Source organism: Larus michahellis, chromosome 2, assembly GCF_964199755.1.
Source record: "Larus michahellis chromosome 2, bLarMic1.1, whole genome shotgun sequence".
Taxonomy (NCBI): domain Eukaryota; kingdom Metazoa; phylum Chordata; class Aves; order Charadriiformes; family Laridae; genus Larus; species Larus michahellis.
This window is the reverse complement of record NC_133897.1, coordinates 103,614,022-103,631,753: the sequence shown is the minus strand read 5'-3', so window position 1 is coordinate 103,631,753 and position 17,732 is coordinate 103,614,022. Positions and strand designations below refer to the sequence as shown.

At 47.3% G+C, this 17,732-nt stretch overlaps 1 protein-coding gene across 2 annotated transcripts in view; it reads left to right on the top strand.

Annotated features, from left to right (window-relative positions):
* Positions 1-1,137: 1,137 nt before the first annotated feature.
* Positions 1,138-17,732, top strand: part of NR4A3 (nuclear receptor subfamily 4 group A member 3) — a 29,182-nt gene continuing 12,587 nt past the window's right edge. Inside the window, exons 1-6 of one of the 2 annotated variants that reach the window (XM_074576478.1) lie at positions 1,138-1,580; positions 4,145-4,312; positions 6,922-7,808; positions 9,994-10,123; positions 10,931-11,103; positions 16,452-16,651. In XM_074576478.1, the coding sequence (XP_074432579.1) occupies positions 6,924-7,808; positions 9,994-10,123; positions 10,931-11,103; positions 16,452-16,651 (1,388 nt within the window). In that variant the 5' untranslated portion in view covers positions 1,138-1,580; positions 4,145-4,312; positions 6,922-6,923. Of the gene's footprint in view, positions 1,581-3,082; positions 3,293-4,144; positions 4,313-6,921; positions 7,809-9,993; positions 10,124-10,930; positions 11,104-16,451; positions 16,652-17,732 lie in introns of those variants that run through there. The other variant, XM_074576479.1, reaches the window with a different exon arrangement.

Below are 17,732 nucleotides of genomic sequence, written 5' to 3'. Positions count from 1 at the left end.
GCAGGGAGGGAGGCCCCGCCGCCGCGGGAAGGGGGGGATCCCGGGACCGTACGTGGCCCCCCCCCCCCCCCCCCCGCCGGCCCCGGAGTCCCCTTCCCAGCCGCCGCGGCGGTGCCGGGGTCAGGCCGGTGGGGTGAGAGGTCGCCGCCGGTCCCTCCTCCTCCGCGTAGCGGGGCAGCCCCCCTCGCCCCCGCCGCCTGCCGGCCCCCCTCGGTCGGGCCGGTGTGTCAGAGCCCCTCGGTAGGAAGCACAAGCACAGCAACGGCCGTAACGGCCGCGGTGACACCGGCAAACGGCCCGGCAGCGGAAGTAAACACAGCAGCGCGCACGGCGGCTGCGGGCGGCGGGGGAGCCGGCGGGGGAGCCGGCGGCCGCAGACTCAGTGCCCCGGGCAGGCAGGCAGGCAGGCAGGCAGACACGGGCGGGAGGCCGGGCTTTCTCCGGGCCGCTCTCGGCACCTTCCGCAACCTGCTCTTTGCTCCTGCGCACTGAGAAGTTTCAAAAGAAAAAACAAAGGTGGAAAAAAGGAAAAAGGAAAAAAAAATTGAAAAAGACAAAAAAAGAGGAAAAAGAAAAAAAAAAGGAAAAATAAGGGAAAAGTAGCGAAAAAGAAGAGAAAAAGAAAATAAAAAGTAAAAAAGGGGAAAACGGGGGAAAAAGTAAAAAAAAAAAGCTTTAACAATTCCTTCTCAAAGTGCCACTAATTAACTAAGCAAAGCGCTTTTTCCCTTGAACCACTCCAGTCAAGAGTCGCTGCGTTTGCAAAACAACGCAACGCGATCGCTGTTGTTCTTAATAGTAATAATAATAATAATAATAATAATCGTATAATAATTTTAATCTGTCTTGGGAGCGACTTGCCAGGCTTTCGCGGGCAGCCAGCCCCGATCCGCCCGGCCGGCCGGTCACCCCGTCCCGCTGCGCGGCTCGGTACCGCTCGGCACGGCTCGGTAGGGCTCGGTACAGCTCTGTAGGGCTCTGCACGGCGCGGCGCACACACTGGGGCGGGCGGGAGGGGGGGGGGTCAGTAGCGTCAGGCTCCCATGGCGTCACTATTGACGTTTCGCATTCCAGCCGCTCTATGGAGAGGCCGCTAGGGCTCCTCTCACATAAATGACGTTCAGAGAGAGGGAGCGGGAGAGCAGCGCAGAGAGGCGCCTCCGTCCCCTCTCTCCGCGCAAGGCAGACGCGCACCCCGGGGCACTCGCACTCGCACCGGGGACGCGGGCGCAGGTCCCGGCCCGGCTCCCGCCGCGCACAGACACACACGCACACACACACGAACACACACACAAAGGCACATCGCGACATCGCGGCGGCGGTGGCAGCGGCTCGGCATCCTTCGCCCGCTCGGCCGCTCCCTCCTTCCCTCCCTCCGCCCGGGGACGGGCTCCTGGCTCCTCGGGCTTTTGCAATCCTTTTCCATGCCTCGGGATAACGCACCCTCCGGACCTGCAGCCGCCGGGAGTCTGCGGGGTTTGGCGTCTGGGGTCCTGCCGCTGGACAGCGCCTACATGCGCCTTTAAGGAAGCGGGGCACCGACGAACTAGATGTAAAGACGGAACCTCCACAGCAACCGAGTACGTATAGCGAGGGAGCGGGAGCGGCCGAGGGAGGAGAGGGACAAGGCGACGTGTCCCCTACTACCGTCAAAGTTGCGCCGCCGGGGGGTGGGAGATGCTCGGGAGATGCCGGCGGCGGGCGGCGCGGCTCAGCCCCAGGCGCTGCCGCGCCGGGCTCTCTCGCTGAAACTTTTCCCTCTCCTTTTCCCTCCCTCCGCCCCTCTCAACTTCTCCCGTGGATGTTCCTTTGCCGCCCGGCTTCCGAGCCTCCCTGCCCGGCTCGGCGACCCCCGCCGTGCCCCGGGGGCACCGCCGCCCCTCGCAAACGGGCGGGCTGTTGTTGAGAAGGAGCGGGAGCCGGAGCCGGTGGTACTAAGGTATTTCTGCTAGTTGTTGTCATGGAAATGATGCTGCCGGCGGCGGCGGCGGCGGGGAGTTTAGAGCGCCGGTGATGAATGGCAGTAATTTGTCTCCTTGCTTTAACCGCGCTTGGGAAATAGGTGGTTTTGTTTGCACGAGTTCGAGCTGTCTAATAGGGACGGCGGGGCAGGTTGATCTAAAAAGTGAGATCACTTTGGGAGAGAGCAGCCCCCTCGGCAGCCCGAAAGAGCTCGCCCCAAGAGGTAATTGCTGGAATGTGACATATTGTATGGAAATGAGACGGGATCTTTGCTCGGCACGTCTGCCCGGCATCTGCTCCTCGGAAATGTGCACTTTTCCCTTCGGAGGTCAGAAACGGTAACGAGGGGCTGCGGTGCCCCGGCACGGGCGGTGCGGTGCGGGGAGGCTGGGCTGCGCCTCCGCTGCCCCGCTCCCTGCCCCCGCCGCGCCTCTCGCTTTTTGCCTCCTTGCCTTAAGAGCTGCCAAAGAAGTTTCAGCCTTGGAAAGAGGGGAGAGAGCGCGGGCGCCGGATTGTGATATTGTGTCGGGAGACGGTTATCGGGACGGCATTATCGCGATACCCTATCCCGGACGGAGATGCCGTTCACCTTCGCGCGGCTAGTTAATAACGCTGTTATTTAACTGGCAATTTTTGGAGACCATGGATTCCATGCGAGGATATTTCCCAGGGAAAGGGCGGAAAAGGCTGTTTTCTGTAAGGGGGTTAGTGTGTTGGGATCGCATTTTTTTTTTCTTCAGGAACAACAAAAAAAAAAGTTTGGGAATGAATCGCTAACTTTTATCCAAGCCGCTTCACCCGATTACATTCTTCGCCCGATTTTTCTCTCCTCCGTGGAGACCGTTGTATGCTGGAGTCAGGCCCCGGTAAAAACAATGGACTAAACCAGACCACACGGTTCCTTCGGAGGTGAATCTCACGCGAGGTCGTGGATATTTGCTGGAGTGACCGTGCGGCTCGGGACGATCCCTTCCCCCCTCCCCCCCCAAAAAAAAAATCGCGAGCTAACCGGCGGTGGAAATCGAGCTCGAAACTTTTTAATTCAGTGGAGCTTCCCCCTCCGCGGTCCCTCCCGGGTAAATGAAGGTTTCGAAACTCGCCTGAAGAAGTCACAATCACAATGGAGTATTTCACGGTTTCCTCCTCGTATTACAGGGTGGGGAGGGGTGTCACTCGGGGCTGAATGTAAAGTGCACGGAGGAAGAAAAGAGCTTTGACAAGGGTAGTTGTTTCCTCCTAATTTACAGCCCTTACGGCTCTGCGCTCCTGGCTCGGGCGGCTGCAGTCCGGAGGGGTGTTGCATGGTTAAAAGCGCAGCGAGTGTCTCTAGGTAACCGGCGGCTCCCGGGGGGGTCGTGGTGGGGGGGAGAGTGGGGGGGTGGAAGAGGAGCCCTAGGGCGCTCCATGCCGAGCGGGAAGCCGCCTGGCAGGAGCTCGGGAGGGAACAAAACCCGCGGGGAGAGGAAGGGATGAGCTGACGGTCACTTAACATCCCGGGAGCTGGAGGGGGATATCAAACGCGAGGGGCGCGGGGAAGACAAAAAGGGAAAAAAAAAAAAAAAAAAAGGGAGCGGGCGAAGGAGCCGCCGGGGAGCGACTCCCCGTGGGCAGGGGCCGGCGCCGCCGCGCGTCCCCCGCGCCCCCGGCCGCGCTGGAAGCGCCGGGACCGGGGGGGACGCGCTCGTTCCCCCGCTCCCATGGGCATCCCGCGGGGCAGAGCCGGGGGGACGCCGCAGGCTAGCCGGGCTGGTAGGAAACCCCTCAACTCCGGCCGGTAGCTTGCACAGAAACTTCCAGCCTGCTGCTGGCCGCCTCCCCCCCTCCCCCCCCAAAAAAAATAAAAATAAAAAGGGAAAGTTCCCGCGGGGAAGTGGAGGCAGGGGGATGCTGCCCTGCGTGGTGTAGTCACCCCGCCCGGGGCTCTCCTCTTGCCTTCCCCGGGCTCGGAGGACAAAACGGGCGGCTCCGTTGTCCCAGCCCGGTGCTTTCTGCCTTTTGTGCGATGGGGAAGCGGGGAGCTGGCAGAAACGCGCCCCCCGTCCGGCTCCCCCGTCCCACCCGCGGGGCCAGGCGGGGGTTTGCCGGGGGCTCCGAGGCGCTCCGCCGGGGGGGAACCGCGGGGGGCTCCCGCCGGCCACCGCCGCCCCTGACTCTACCTTCTCCCCCCGCCGCCGGCGAGCAGAGCCCGGGTCGGAAGAGCTCCCCCCGCCGAGGCCAGGACCCGGACCCGCCTCCGCAGAGAGGTCCCAGCCGGCACCCACCGCCACCCCACCGCCGCCCCCGCCGCCGCCTCCCGCTGCCTCCGTCCGCACCTCCAGCCCCACCATTCAGCGCGCAAGATACCCGCCAGGTAAGCTTGAGAGGAAGAGGAGGAAGAAGAAGGGGGGGGGAGGGTTGCAAGAGCTCCTGCCGCGGCCCCAGCCCTTCCCAGATCCCTTTGGCATCACGGGTCCCCGACGTCCCGTCGCGGGGTGTTTAAATGCCAAAAGGATCTGGGCAGCCCCCGCCTTTCACGGGGCTTTTCGCCGTGCCGTGCCCGGGCACAAGGCGGGTGCGAGCCCCCAGCCAGAGGCGTGACAGCTTTTCAGGGGAAAATGGGTGGGATGTGAGTGCCCCTGTGAGGGGCCCAGCTTGCTCGGTATTGAACTAGGCATCCCTTCACCTCAAGCTCTCGTAAAGACAGCAAATTAATAAGCTAATCGCTCTGAATGTCCCAACCGTGATTTTTTTTTTTTAACCCATTCATTTGGGCTTTGATGACAGGTTGCTCTTCAATGCGCCTCCTGTGGGGCTTTTTTTTTTTTTTAAATATTGCTGGGTAAAGGAGAAAAAATCCCAGGTTATTTACCTTTCAGGGTAATTAATATTGGTGCCCTAAATGGAAAAGTAGGGGTCAGAATTAGTCAGTCGAGTGCGCTGGCAAAGGGCAAGGTAGGAGGAGTCCCGCAGGGCAGAGCAGACCTTTAGGTTAGGGATATTTTTTCTGTCCTCAGGTCGGACTTATTTTAGACCTCTGTTTTCTTACTCCACTTTGCACAGAATTCAGTGTCATAACCCTGTTATGCTCAGAAAAAAAAAATAAAAGCAGAACAAACCCCATAATGATCTGTTTGCCTGAACTTCTGCTCATTTTCTGAGCTAGCAAAACAGCCTTTTTCCTTCACGGGGTTGTGTATCGACACATGACATTATCTGCTCACTCATTCAGTTGTGTTCCTCAGTCACCTCTCGGTGGAGGTGTGTGGAAGGAATTTCTTTCCCTTTTTATTTGCCTAAGCACTGATCACTACGTTTTTAACAGATGGTCCTTAAACTAACAAATGATTGCAATAGGACTTGCCATGAAATGTGTGTGTGTGGAATGGCATGGACAGAAATTGATAGGAAAAAAGAGAACGGTAGAAAAATACCTAAATAACATTGGGAGGCATGGCTTGTGAGAGTCGTCCTGTTTCTTCCTTTAAGTATTTGGATTTAAAAGCAACAAGGTCTTAATTTCAGAAAACAACACTATTTTTTTTCTCAGTTTTTAATGTTTTCTCAACAAGAAGAAAGATCTGAATGCTTTGTGACAGTACGATAATTGAAATCTGGTGTTTAGTTTAAGTATGTTTATCTGCAATGCAGGCAGGAAAGAATTAAAAGTTGATTTAACACAAATTATTTGAATTCCTGCATGACAGCCTCAAGTGAAAATTTTAAAATTGCAAGTGAAGGGAGTTCTTAAAATACTGAGGAAAACCCCATTATTTTTAACACAGCTTTTTTTTTCTTTAGTATGAATTGTTTCTCAAGTGCTTTTGGAATGTAAATTACCATGACTAAGGAGAGATGTACTGCACTTAATCTTGATACACATTTTCTCCATATTTACTTTTCTTTTCTCTTTACAAGAGAATTTATACTAATCTATGCATTTTTTATTCCTGTGTTGTGGAACTGAAACCCAGCACACACTTTTAGTTTGGCTTGCAAATACTGGGCTGGAATCTCAAAGTGTTTAGTCAGGCAAACCTCAAATGGATTGCAGAATTGGGTCCATCATTTCCTAAGAGCAGCAAAGGAAATAGCAGACAAGTAGGAAAAGTAAAAGAAACAAAAAAAATCAAATCTTTATAGCCAGGCATTGTGTTGCTTCAACTATCCCAACTAGCAGTGAACCACATTAACTTTTGTGACTGATGGATAAAAACAATTGTATTAGCAGCCTCGACCTTGCTTTCCCCTAAAAACATAAATGGAAATACCACATAATTTTTCTCCTACATTTTGCAAATTTAAGGATATGTTGTTCCACTCACTTTTTTGGGGAGAACATTCTACCACAGATAAGCCTTAAAACTACTAGTTAGACAGCAACCTTACATTATTAGCTCACCAGAAATATGCTTCAAAGGCCCAGAGTTGAGTAAGCAAAATTGATGTTTCCAAGTCCTAAGTAGCAAACACTATGATTTGAGTCGTTCCTCTGATATGCTGTTTCTTTTAAAATAAATATCATTTTTAATATTATGCATTTGATAATCTCGTTTACCCTTCATGAAAATTTTATGGCACGGTTGCACGCATACAGAGATAGATTTAGAGCCATAAACTGTTTTCATTTTGCTTATCTAATTCTCATTGACACCTATGTATATTAAGCAGCAGATGTAGGGCAGCTTGAGATGGATTCTTCTCTCGGTGACACTGGTATAAATTTGACTTGCTCCCGCGACTAGACGAGAGCAGGCTCCCTCATACCTAAGCGCTTAGTTGATCCCCGGTGCGTATTTCTTGTTGAAAGGTGAAGGCTCCAGGCTAATTAAGATGCCCCCTGTCCAGGCGAGAATGGGAGTCGGGTGTCTCACCGAGCTCCGTGAAACGTGGGAAAGCTTCTAGGAAAAGAAGTTCGGGAGGGCCTGGGGCCCGGCCCCGGCGCGCTGGGGTGGTTGTTAACGTCCCCCTTTGCCCTTGCAGATATGCCCTGTGTGCAAGCGCAGTATAGCCCTTCACCGCCCGGTTCAAATTATGCAGCTCAGACCTACGCGTATGGCTCGGAGTACAGCTCGGAGATCATGAACCCAGACTACACCAAGCTGACGATGGACCTGAGCAGTACCGAAATCACCGCCACTGCCACCACCTCCCTCCCCAGCTTCAGCACCTTTATGGAGGGTTACTCTGGCAGCTATGAGCTCAAGCCTTCCTGCCTCTACCAAATGCAATCTGCCTCCTCCGGCCAGAGGCCCCTCATAAAGATGGAAGACACCCGGCTCTCCCCGTACCAGCCCTCGCTGCCACCCTCCACCGATGAGGGCATGCCCAGCACTTCCATGTACTTCAAGCAATCTCCACCCTCCACGCCCACCACCCCGGGCTTCCCCTCCCACCAGAGCCTGTGGGACGAGCCCCCGCTGCAGCCCACCCAGACCTGCCTGCCGCCTGGCCACCTGATGGACGCTGCCCCCATGAAGACCGTGCCTCCCCGCTTCCCCCTCTTCCACTTCAAGCACTCCCCCCCACACACGCCGGCCACCGCCCCCCACATGTGCTACGACCCTGCCTCCCTCAGCCTCCCCCTGGCCTCCGACAGACCCCCCGCCAGCCAGACGTCCATGGAGAGCCATTCCTACGGGCTCCACCTGCCCAAAAGACCAGCCACCTTAGCCTTCTCGCCGCTCGGCCTCAACGCAGCCACCTCCAGCCTGATGGGGGAGAGCAGCGGGGGCGGCAGCGGCGGCCTCCCCTCCCCACCCAGCAGGAGCTCCTCATCTGGAGAAGGCACCTGTGCCGTCTGTGGGGACAATGCCGCCTGCCAGCACTACGGGGTACGGACGTGCGAGGGCTGCAAGGGCTTTTTCAAGGTGAGAGACCTCAGCGCTTCGCTCCCCTCCCCGCTTCCTCCTCCTTCCCCTCCCTCCCCACCTGCCCCCGGGCAGTGCTTCTGGTCCTCGCCCCGGGGGCTCGGAGATCCCCCGGTGGGGTGGGATGGACGCCCACCCAAAGTTTTTGAAGAAGGCCAAAGCGAGCCCCCCGTAGGATGAGAGGATGCGGCTGAGGAAGGGCCGTGGCAGTGTGCTGGGCAAACCACGTCTGCCAGCATCCCCCAAGGGAGCACGAGCTCCGAGCTGTAAACTGCATTTGTGCCGTAGCGAAACTCACCTGGAACACGTCCAGTCCTGGGTTCTACTCACTCGCTCACTCCAATTAAACCTCCTTTTTAAGTGAGGAAAGAAACCCGGAACTCTTGGCACTTGAGTTGATGTCAGCAGTGCCGTTTGTTGCCCCGGGGGCAGCTGGGGTGGGGAGGGCTGCGGGGTCAGCACCGGGAGGAAACTGGTTTCATCTATGGGACAAACCCTGGTACTTCCAGTTTTCTTTGGTTGGTGCCTCCCGGTTCCTCTTCAGCTCCAGAGCCCGGTGAGTCCTCAGGGGTGGAAAGCTGCTTGTGGAGCAGTGACTGAGCATCGCACGGGGTCCCAGTGCTCGCTCTGTGAGGGAGGGGGCTTTGCAGCTGAATAGCAACACGAATAACTTATATACGGCCATTTTATCGGTGGAAACTTTGTGCTTACCTTTTAAAGATTCGAATAGTCTCTTTTTTTCCCCCCATAGATTTGGGCGCTCTGTAATTTCCTTTCAAGAGACTTAGCTCAAACTCCAGTATTATTTTCAGAATTAGCTTGTTTTAAGTGAAGGATTTGGGATAGGATTTCGGTGGGGTGGTTCTGGGCGGTAGGTTTGAGATTTGGTACATTTGGGGTTGATCTGGTGTATTCCTTCCTGCAAAGACGGCGGTCGTGCCCCTGTTCTGGTAAAAGATACGATGGGAATAAAAATATTCCAAAAATAGTGTGTGGGGGGGAGGGCTTACAGCATTTTTTTAATTGTACACAGAGCTGCTAATGTTACTTAATAATAATCCTTTGACAACATGGTAAAATACACATCTCCTGTAAAACTCATTTGTTATTTAAATATAATTAGGAAAGGAAACACAAATAACCTGGAAGTAGCAGCTCTTATGGGCCCGATCCTGCCCCTGTGGAAATCAATAGCATATCCTTGACTGGGAGCAGTATCCAGAGCTTATTCTGAAAAATTAAACAGTTTTCAGCTCTAAAGCCCAACGAACAATATTTGCTGTCTCTCTTATATTTAGTACATTGAGGCTGTTGTTTGAAAAGGAACACAAATTATGAAATAACATTTTTCCATTAATTTAATTGCAGTGAAAGGTTTAATATTGAATGTTGAGCTGATAAATTTGTTCCTGTTCTGTTGTCTTTCCCATTAATGTCTTTTTTTTTTTTGTGCCGAGTTATTTATTGATGTATCTTTGATTTTAAGGACGGAAACACATAATACATTTTTTGCATCAATATTTGTTACATTCTGCCAAGGCTTACCAGGTTTTTACAAATTTAAATTTATTGCATACTTTTAAGATCATTTTACAGTTAATTACATATATATAACCACAGTATAATTCTGTCTATTTTTTTTTCTCAGGTCAGGTTAGCTTTCCCAGAACATTTAACTAAACATATTTTGTAGGGGTTTCTGGTATTTTTATTTTTCTCCCTGATGATTTTAATGGCTAACCAAACCAGTTATTGTGGTATTTGACTAACAATAGCGATAGCAAGAGAAGTACATTGCAGATCATTTTGATTTTATTTTAATAAGGTCAGCAATAATCAAGGGAATGAACCAAGTAGAAAATTGTTCCCAAAGGGATATTAAAAGCGGAGATAATCTAATCCCCAAAGGTAGATGCGATGACCTGGTAATTTCAGATATGATTTTATCATTCAAAGTTGCCTGTCTCCAGAGACTTGCTTCAGAACAATCCTAGATGATTTTCATTGTCAGCAGCTAACACTAATAAAATTGTTTTTCCTGCAGGCTAGTGTGTTAGGAAATTAATTTTATCTAATTATATGAATTGCACTGTCGCTTTTCATGTTGTAATTAAAACACATTTTGTCAGGTTCTAAGTTGTTCAAGAAACAATCAGTTTACTATTTTTGTGTTGCGTTTTCGCAGAGAACCGTTCAGAAAAATGCAAAATATGTTTGTCTGGCAAATAAAAACTGTCCGGTGGACAAGAGACGTCGTAACAGATGCCAATACTGCCGGTTTCAGAAGTGTCTCAGCGTCGGCATGGTTAAAGAAGGTAAGGACTACTGCTGTTATTATCCCCAAGCCTGAAATATTACGTTTAATGAATCTCTGTGTGTGTATGTGTGTGGGCATGGATGTCTTTAGAATGAATTTTACCATGATGGGATTCATAACCTGCCCCAAAATATGTGCATTTGTGTAATAATGTATTGATTTTTTTTCTTTTCACCCATATTATCATATTTAGACTTTAGACCCCAGAGTTCAAGAACAGCAAGGTCACGAGAGGATAATTTGACACTGGCCAAAATGTCTCCTTTATTAACTTTGAACGTTGCTCGATAACGCCGTTGGCTTCCCCCTCTTATCTCACCGGGGGCTGCACTGGATTGTGTGCATTTTGACATAGGCTCTTGTCTCGCTCCCATAAGCTGATTGTAAATTTGCCATTAATTTAAATGGAAACAGGATCAACTCATTAGTTCCGATTCTGCAAATATTTAAGTATGTGAGTAATACTGTGTGAGCAGTCCCATTGCGAATGCTAACATGGATAATATAACCTATGTCGCGTGACCGTATTTTTTCAAAATGCTTCAAGAAAGCTGGAATCGCTTTGAATGAACGACTCTGCCATTTAAGAGGTGTGCTAGTAGTAGGCACGTTGGAATTTGTATCATTTGTGTTCCTTTGCAATCAAAGGCTTCAAAAGCATGTGCTGAAACTGGAGAATACTCTTATTTTTTGCCGGGCTGGCCACCATAAGAAAAGCAGGTGTTCATTCTGACCCAGTCGTTTGCTGGTATCTTCACAACTGATTCCCTTTTTTAATTTTTTTTATTATTTTTTTTTTACTTAGTTGTCCGTACCGACAGCCTGAAAGGGAGAAGAGGTCGGCTGCCTTCCAAACCAAAGAGCCCCTTACAGCAGGAACCCTCCCAGCCCTCCCCGCCTTCTCCTCCCGTCAGCATGATGAACGCCCTCGTACGAGCTTTAACCGACTCCACGCCCAGGGAGCTCGACTATTCAAGAGTACGTCTCGCTTTTTTCTTTGCCTGCTCGTTTCCCACATAGAAATGAGTCGCGAGCTGCCCTTCTGCTTACTGGCCGGTTTGCTAAAATGAACTCAAAAGTGAAATTTGGGTGAGGGTAGAAATTTGGCCAGCCAGCCGTGTCTTCTCATAGTCGGTGGATGATGGGGGGAAAAGGAGGTGCAGTAGAAATTATAGTAACTAGTCATCATGAGGTTCTCAAAAGGCAAAGTTGTATCTGAAGTATATTCCATGGGTGAGTGAAAGCAAAAAATGTGTGGATAAACAGAGCATTCTTCTTGGAAAAGGCTGTGCCAAAACACTAGCAATTACAATACGATCGATTAATCTACCAAACTCAGGAGCAATCCTCATATGTCCAGTATCTTAATTTCCAGGTTGTGAAGGCTAAAATCTAAAAGCACTTCCCTAATATTCAGATATAAGGGTTGCGCAAAGTAACGCTGGATGGATAGGGCCATTTCTATTGAAATCAGTAGGATTTTTGCCATTATTTAAATGGGACCGGGGTCTGGCTTTGGATACCCCAGCATGAATATTTTTTCAGTAAAATTCACGTTTGTAAAACAAGCCTTGTAAAATCAAAATTCTAAAAAATTATCTCAGCAAAGCTTTAGAAGAGATTATATATTTTTGTAACCTTGTTCTTTAATGTATCATATTAATCGTCATTTAAATATTCATGGAATTTTTTGAAAGCTTTAAAACCTGTTCTATAGTTATTAAAATACAGCATTGAAATGGCTTGTTAAATACATTTTTAGGGAGGTTGATATAGGAAAAGGAAAAAATACAGCTAAGGAAAAACAAGATCAAATTCCTTCCCCTTAATGAAATATGATTAAATCTGAGACTGTAAAAAATACAGCTGTACTCAGGCAACATCTATCCACATTGGCCATTTATCACTTGTTGCTAAGTAATATTTAATACTAAAATGTATTTGATTGTAATTATATAAAAATTAAATTATTCTATCTTAGACTATACTTACATATATAATTTAGCAATTTTAAGCATGCTATAACATCTTTTCTTCAAGCTAATCTGTAAGTATGCAATCATATAATTTCCCAAATTATTATCGAGAATCTAGCTGTTCAGTATCCGACAGCCTTTTAGGGGGAGAATGCAATAGCCATATTTACCCGTATTTTAACTTACCCAGAATGTCTCAGGGGGTCATTCTGCAAATACCAAGGTGTGTGACAAGCTATGCTCTTTGACAGAAATCTGCTGGGTTTCTCAGAATTATGGGCATATGATAGTGCAGGCCATGAAAGCAGTATCTAACCTTATTTATTTATTTATTTATAAATATAAAGGTTTTTTACGTTTACAAAAAACTGAATGAAAACTGTGTCTTTTTATGTGAGTTTCTTCTTTGTCTTGCAGTAGTTATTTCTCTTTTAATGAAAACAGCCCATAGATCTAATTGTTGAACAATTCTGTTGGACATTATAGGAAGCACGCGGTTGATAGTAAATGAATTTAGTCTTAGTAGCTAGAAGATTAAGTATGTATATGTCTGTTAGGGCATACTAATATCTATGTTTTTCTTTAAAATAAAATATGTAATAGTCTTATGCTCAGCAGTACTGAAAAGACAAAAACATGCTAAAAGAAATTAATAGATTCTTATGTTTCTCATAAACCTTATACTTATTTTGAAAAGTTAAGTGAGACCAGAAAAAAATGCCGTGTAAAAGCTGAGATTAACTAAATGAAATAGGCCAAAACCACACTGCAATGCTAAAAAAATCCCTTTGAGGAATAATCCTATACCTGTAAAGACTAATAACTTACGGCACGTTCGGTGAGGCTGTGACCCCGCCGACCGCCACAAATGGGTAGATCTGGAAACCTGGCTTTGGAGTCAGTCCTAACGCTTCTGCAGACACGACCTTAATGTTTAGCATGGTCTTCATGTTTACAAGCTGTAATATCTTGACCGTCTTAAAAATGCTGATAAGAGTTTCAGAGAGGGACATGTACCCCTTCCCTCCGAAAAATCCTACACACACATAAAAAAAAAAAAAACACCACAAAACAAGACAAAAAATAAATTACATAAGCTATGAATTTTAAACCAAAACAAATTGGAACTGGTTCTGTTCAGAACATGGCTACTTTTCATTTCAGCACTGGTTTTAACTTACCAGTCCACAGCAATGGTATATTTAGGTACTTGGTTTCAAAAAGCAATTGCCAGGAAGAGAATTTGGTTTATGAACTCCTTAAAGGCCAAGGGCCGCAGTCCGGTCTCACACCTGTTTTACTGGTACAATTCCACGAGTTTACACTTCTGAGTAAGTGAGATGAGAAACAGACCCTATATATTGCTGTCCTTATACGTGCAAGAATAGCCACCAACTTAAATAGAAATGTTGCCTTTTTGGAAGAGTGCAGCATTTAGGTTATAATTCCCCCCTCTTCCCCAGCCACAAAATTAAGCAAATATTGGGGGTTTTGGAAAAATAAGCGTAGCTTCTCCTCTGTGCAGGGAAGTTATTGTTAGGCTTTTGCAGCTCTAGTAGTTGATGAAGGTCTGATGAAGGCAGGCAAAGGTAGAGCTAAGTTGTGCTATCAGGCTCCCTAACATCGGGTTTTCCACATCTCTTGAGATATATCCTACAAGTTAATGTTGCTTGCTACACGTGCAGCCCCCTCCTTGAGTAACAGTCGGGTTTCATTTAATTCCCAAAGGAGCTCCGAGCAAGGGAGTAAGGCTTTGTCTCCCGGCGTGCCTCCAGTTTGCAGAGGGCAGGTTCGGAAATGCAGATGGGAGCCCTTCCGTACCGTGGCCTCCTGACCAAGGGCAGGCTTACCAGCTGTCTTGGTCAGAAGTCAGGTCAAATATCACCTCTTCTCAATGAAATAATCATGAAAAAAACCACGGATTTTGGTGCATAAAACAGAACCACACACATTGTTTATGGTTACTTATACGCTCATAAGTCTGTTACAAGTAAATAATACTTTATTTTAGCTATTCTTTGTAAGTGCTAATGGTTTGTAGCAAGCAGTGACATATTACAGCAGCTAAAAGTTGTACAATTCGGTATAATTTTTTACCTTTCTTCTAAAATTGCTCTGATGGGATAAACTATAACAATAAATACAGGTCATAATTTTTTGTAGATGCATTTAATTGAATTAAGTGCCCCACGTAGGGGATGCTGTACTGTAGCACTCCGAGTTATGTGGCATAATGCAGCATTCAGCTTCATTAGAAAATGGTAAAACTTCGCCTTACTTTTGATGAACAAATGTTTCACAAATATTGGGAACAAATTAGTACCTGGCATAATAACACTGACTTGTACTGAGTTATATTTAGAATGAACTTAGAGTAGTATCTTTTTTCTTTTCCTTCTCCTTCCTCTTCAATGCTCAAAGGATCAAGAATTTGTCTTGCCTTAACCGTACCTAGGGTGAGGCAGGAGTTTCCATCAACCTGTTCGGTTTCCCGGTGTAGAAAGTTGTCATAGGTCAGCCCCTGCGCAGCAAAGCTCATCGCCCAGAGCCAAGACGCACACTGTCTTGGCTTGCTCCACAGCTTCATTTTAAGAGGGTCCAGAACTCGCAAGGTCTCTGAAAAAGAGGTCTCTTCATGATCTGTTACTACCCACTAACCACCCCGGCGTGTCTTGCTGCAGTCCAGCGCCAGGAGTAGTTCGTTCAGGCTGCTTGAGCATCCTCAACTGCTCCGTTCAGATGGGGGACTGAACATACACATCATGCAGCAAACAGGTTTTTCTACCAGTGCTCCCCATCCTCTCTGTATTTTGGCCTCTTCCTGCTTCACTGTCGCAGGATCTTTTGGAGTAGCTGGGGCAGAATTTGTCTCCACATGAACTTTGTAACAGGGATCGCACGTGTTTCACAAGCCGACTAGGGATGTGAGCTGGAGCTTACCATGAGAAACTCGTACAGTTAGTGCTGGGTAAGCAGAACCAGAGTCATTCAGGGCTAGCACCGGTACCCCAGATACGGCCAGAGGTCTCTAGGATTGCTACGGTTCTCCGATCAATCAATCAATCAATCGGTGACTCTGACACTGTGTCCTTCATCCCTTACCTATCAACAGCAACCAGCTCCAACTAGGACAGGCAGAGAACAGGACACCTACCTGAGAAGTTCTGCTTGCTGGTCCCCTCTCTCTTTTCTGCGTAGAGGTGACTTTTGGGTGGCAGTTAGCAGCTTGGGTGATATCTGCAGTCCAAGTGGCACGCCTGTAAAAAGGTCTTCCCAGGCTGCCAGCCCACTGTTACCGATCAGGAAAGAGATGTGGGTCTTTGTGCTTCCACTCTGGCTTGGAGAGTTGCTAGCGAGACCTGTAGGCTGATGGACTCAATCCCTAACTGCACGTGGAAAGTTGCTTCCAAAGGGCGTGCTCACTTCTTTCAGCCATGGAGACCACCCCAACCTTTCCTTGGCTGAGTCCCAGAGAGAAAGTGGGTATGAAGTCTCTCCCAGAAATAACCCACCAGATGTCTGATGACGCGGGTGTTGTTACAATAAAACCCAAATCATTCAGTTCCTGCTCATAAAACCAGCAGCACTTTCCAAGCATGGAATCAGACTAAGCCACGAAGGCTCCTGTTGTATTTTCTGCCAAGAGAGAGAGAGAACAGTGTCATGGGAGTGACAGGGATCCACTGGTGAGGAAGCTGAGCATGCTGAGCCTGTTGGATGGTTGTCTGGGAAGAGTTATGGCCGCCTCAGCAGGATAATAGGTTCTCCTGAACCTTAAATGCCTCTATTTGAAGGACAAGAGGTGATATGGGGCAGCTGGTTTACTTTGAACCAATTCTGTATTCAAATGAAGCAATGCTGCATGTGTCAGATAAAACATGATTTATCTTACGCGTCTCTATCACTGTCAGATAAAATGCAATTTGAGAGGTTTTGGGAGAAATCTGCATTTTGGACATACTGAGACAAATTTATCAATGGGAAAAGTGTTTAACTGTAGTAAGTTAAATCTATTCCTCTTCTAGAATGACGAAAATTATCCTACTCACCAGGTTTCTGTTTACTAATAGCATATAGGTACTTGTAAACTGTGATAAGTATTATATTTTATTTATAAATTTAAATTAATTTCTATACGTGTGGAAATATTTTTGCAATATACCTCCGAACAGTAAACCACCTGTAGGTAGCCAAATAGGTTGATAAATGTAGACCTACTTACTTATGCCTTTGATAATTATACCAGCTTTGCCACAGAAGGAAATATTGTCGGGCAGGTAATGTCATATGTTTCACAAAACATATGCCCTTAAATGCATATAACGTTGCTTTCTGTGGCTTTCATTTTAGTACTGTTCCACTGATCAGGCTGCTGCAGGCACAGACGCAGAACATGTACAACAGTTCTATAATCTTCTGACTGCCTCCATTGACATAACTCGAGGCTGGGCAGAAAAAATCCCAGGATTTACTGACCTCCCAAAAGAAGATCAGACATTACTCATAGAATCAGCTTTTTTGGAGCTGTTTGTACTAAGACTCTCCATCAGGTAACTATTTATTTCATTTCCTCTTAAGCTGATGTGGAAAATCATCCATCTAAATATTTTTTTAAGGAATAAACACGGTGCTGTCTTTGAACATTGTCAATTGTACCAAGAAAACCCAGAAAGCATCAGCAATGTCTGAGTCCACAGGATATGGTGTTTAATTTGTTTTACGCTTAAAAGAAACCCAAGAAATTGATTTAAAAAGAGAGCATAAGACTTGCCAATGCGCTGCTTTTTATTTGATATACCCCATCCTCTTCTTCCGTAGTAATCAAAACTGATCCTCAGGTACTATTTGAGCAAGTTTGCTTCGTGCTCACCAGCATAACCTATAGAAAAGCACTATATGAAACTACGTGAAAGCTTTTTCCTCCCCCCCTTCTTTTGCGCAGGCGCGTCTTTGTCATCTGTTTTTGAAAAGGAGGAAGAAGATTGAAAATCTTGTTCAGATTGTTTTTCATTTTTAATGCCAATTAATTTGATAGAGCGAGATGCTACTTGCTAGTCTAGCACTAGTTAAGACCCTTTACCAAAAACTCTTTCAGGGACTGGGAAAATTCCAGCCTGGTAATTTGAATTATACCCTTCTTTCTTTAGGTTGAAAATTACCTTTGCATGTGTTTTTTTAAGAGGGATATTGGCAATGGGGAGGGGAAGGAGAGGAGAGCTTGGCTGTAATCTCTCTTTTACATGCAGGTTTTCATATAAGAGAGTTTAGGATGTTATGTGTATTGTGGGGCATTATCGCGTGTATTTTCCATTGTTTTTTCCTTATCAATTTTTACAATCTGAAAAATGCAGATGAACTACGTAAATGCTGAGAGTTGCAGAATCTCTTCTTCCGTTGTTATTAGTTTTGTATTTCAAACTGCACTCACTTAGTATTCCTTTGGTTCAAACATACAGTATTTAATGTAAAATGTCTTCTCTGTTTATGCCTTTGGGCAGGACCAAACTCTTAACTAATTAGACAGTCTACACCACATGCTACAGCTAACCTCAGGCTTATAACTCTACCAAGTAAGCAATCATAGAAGCTTGTTTGTTGTACTTTGGCCCCAAGGGAGAAGCATATTGTCAA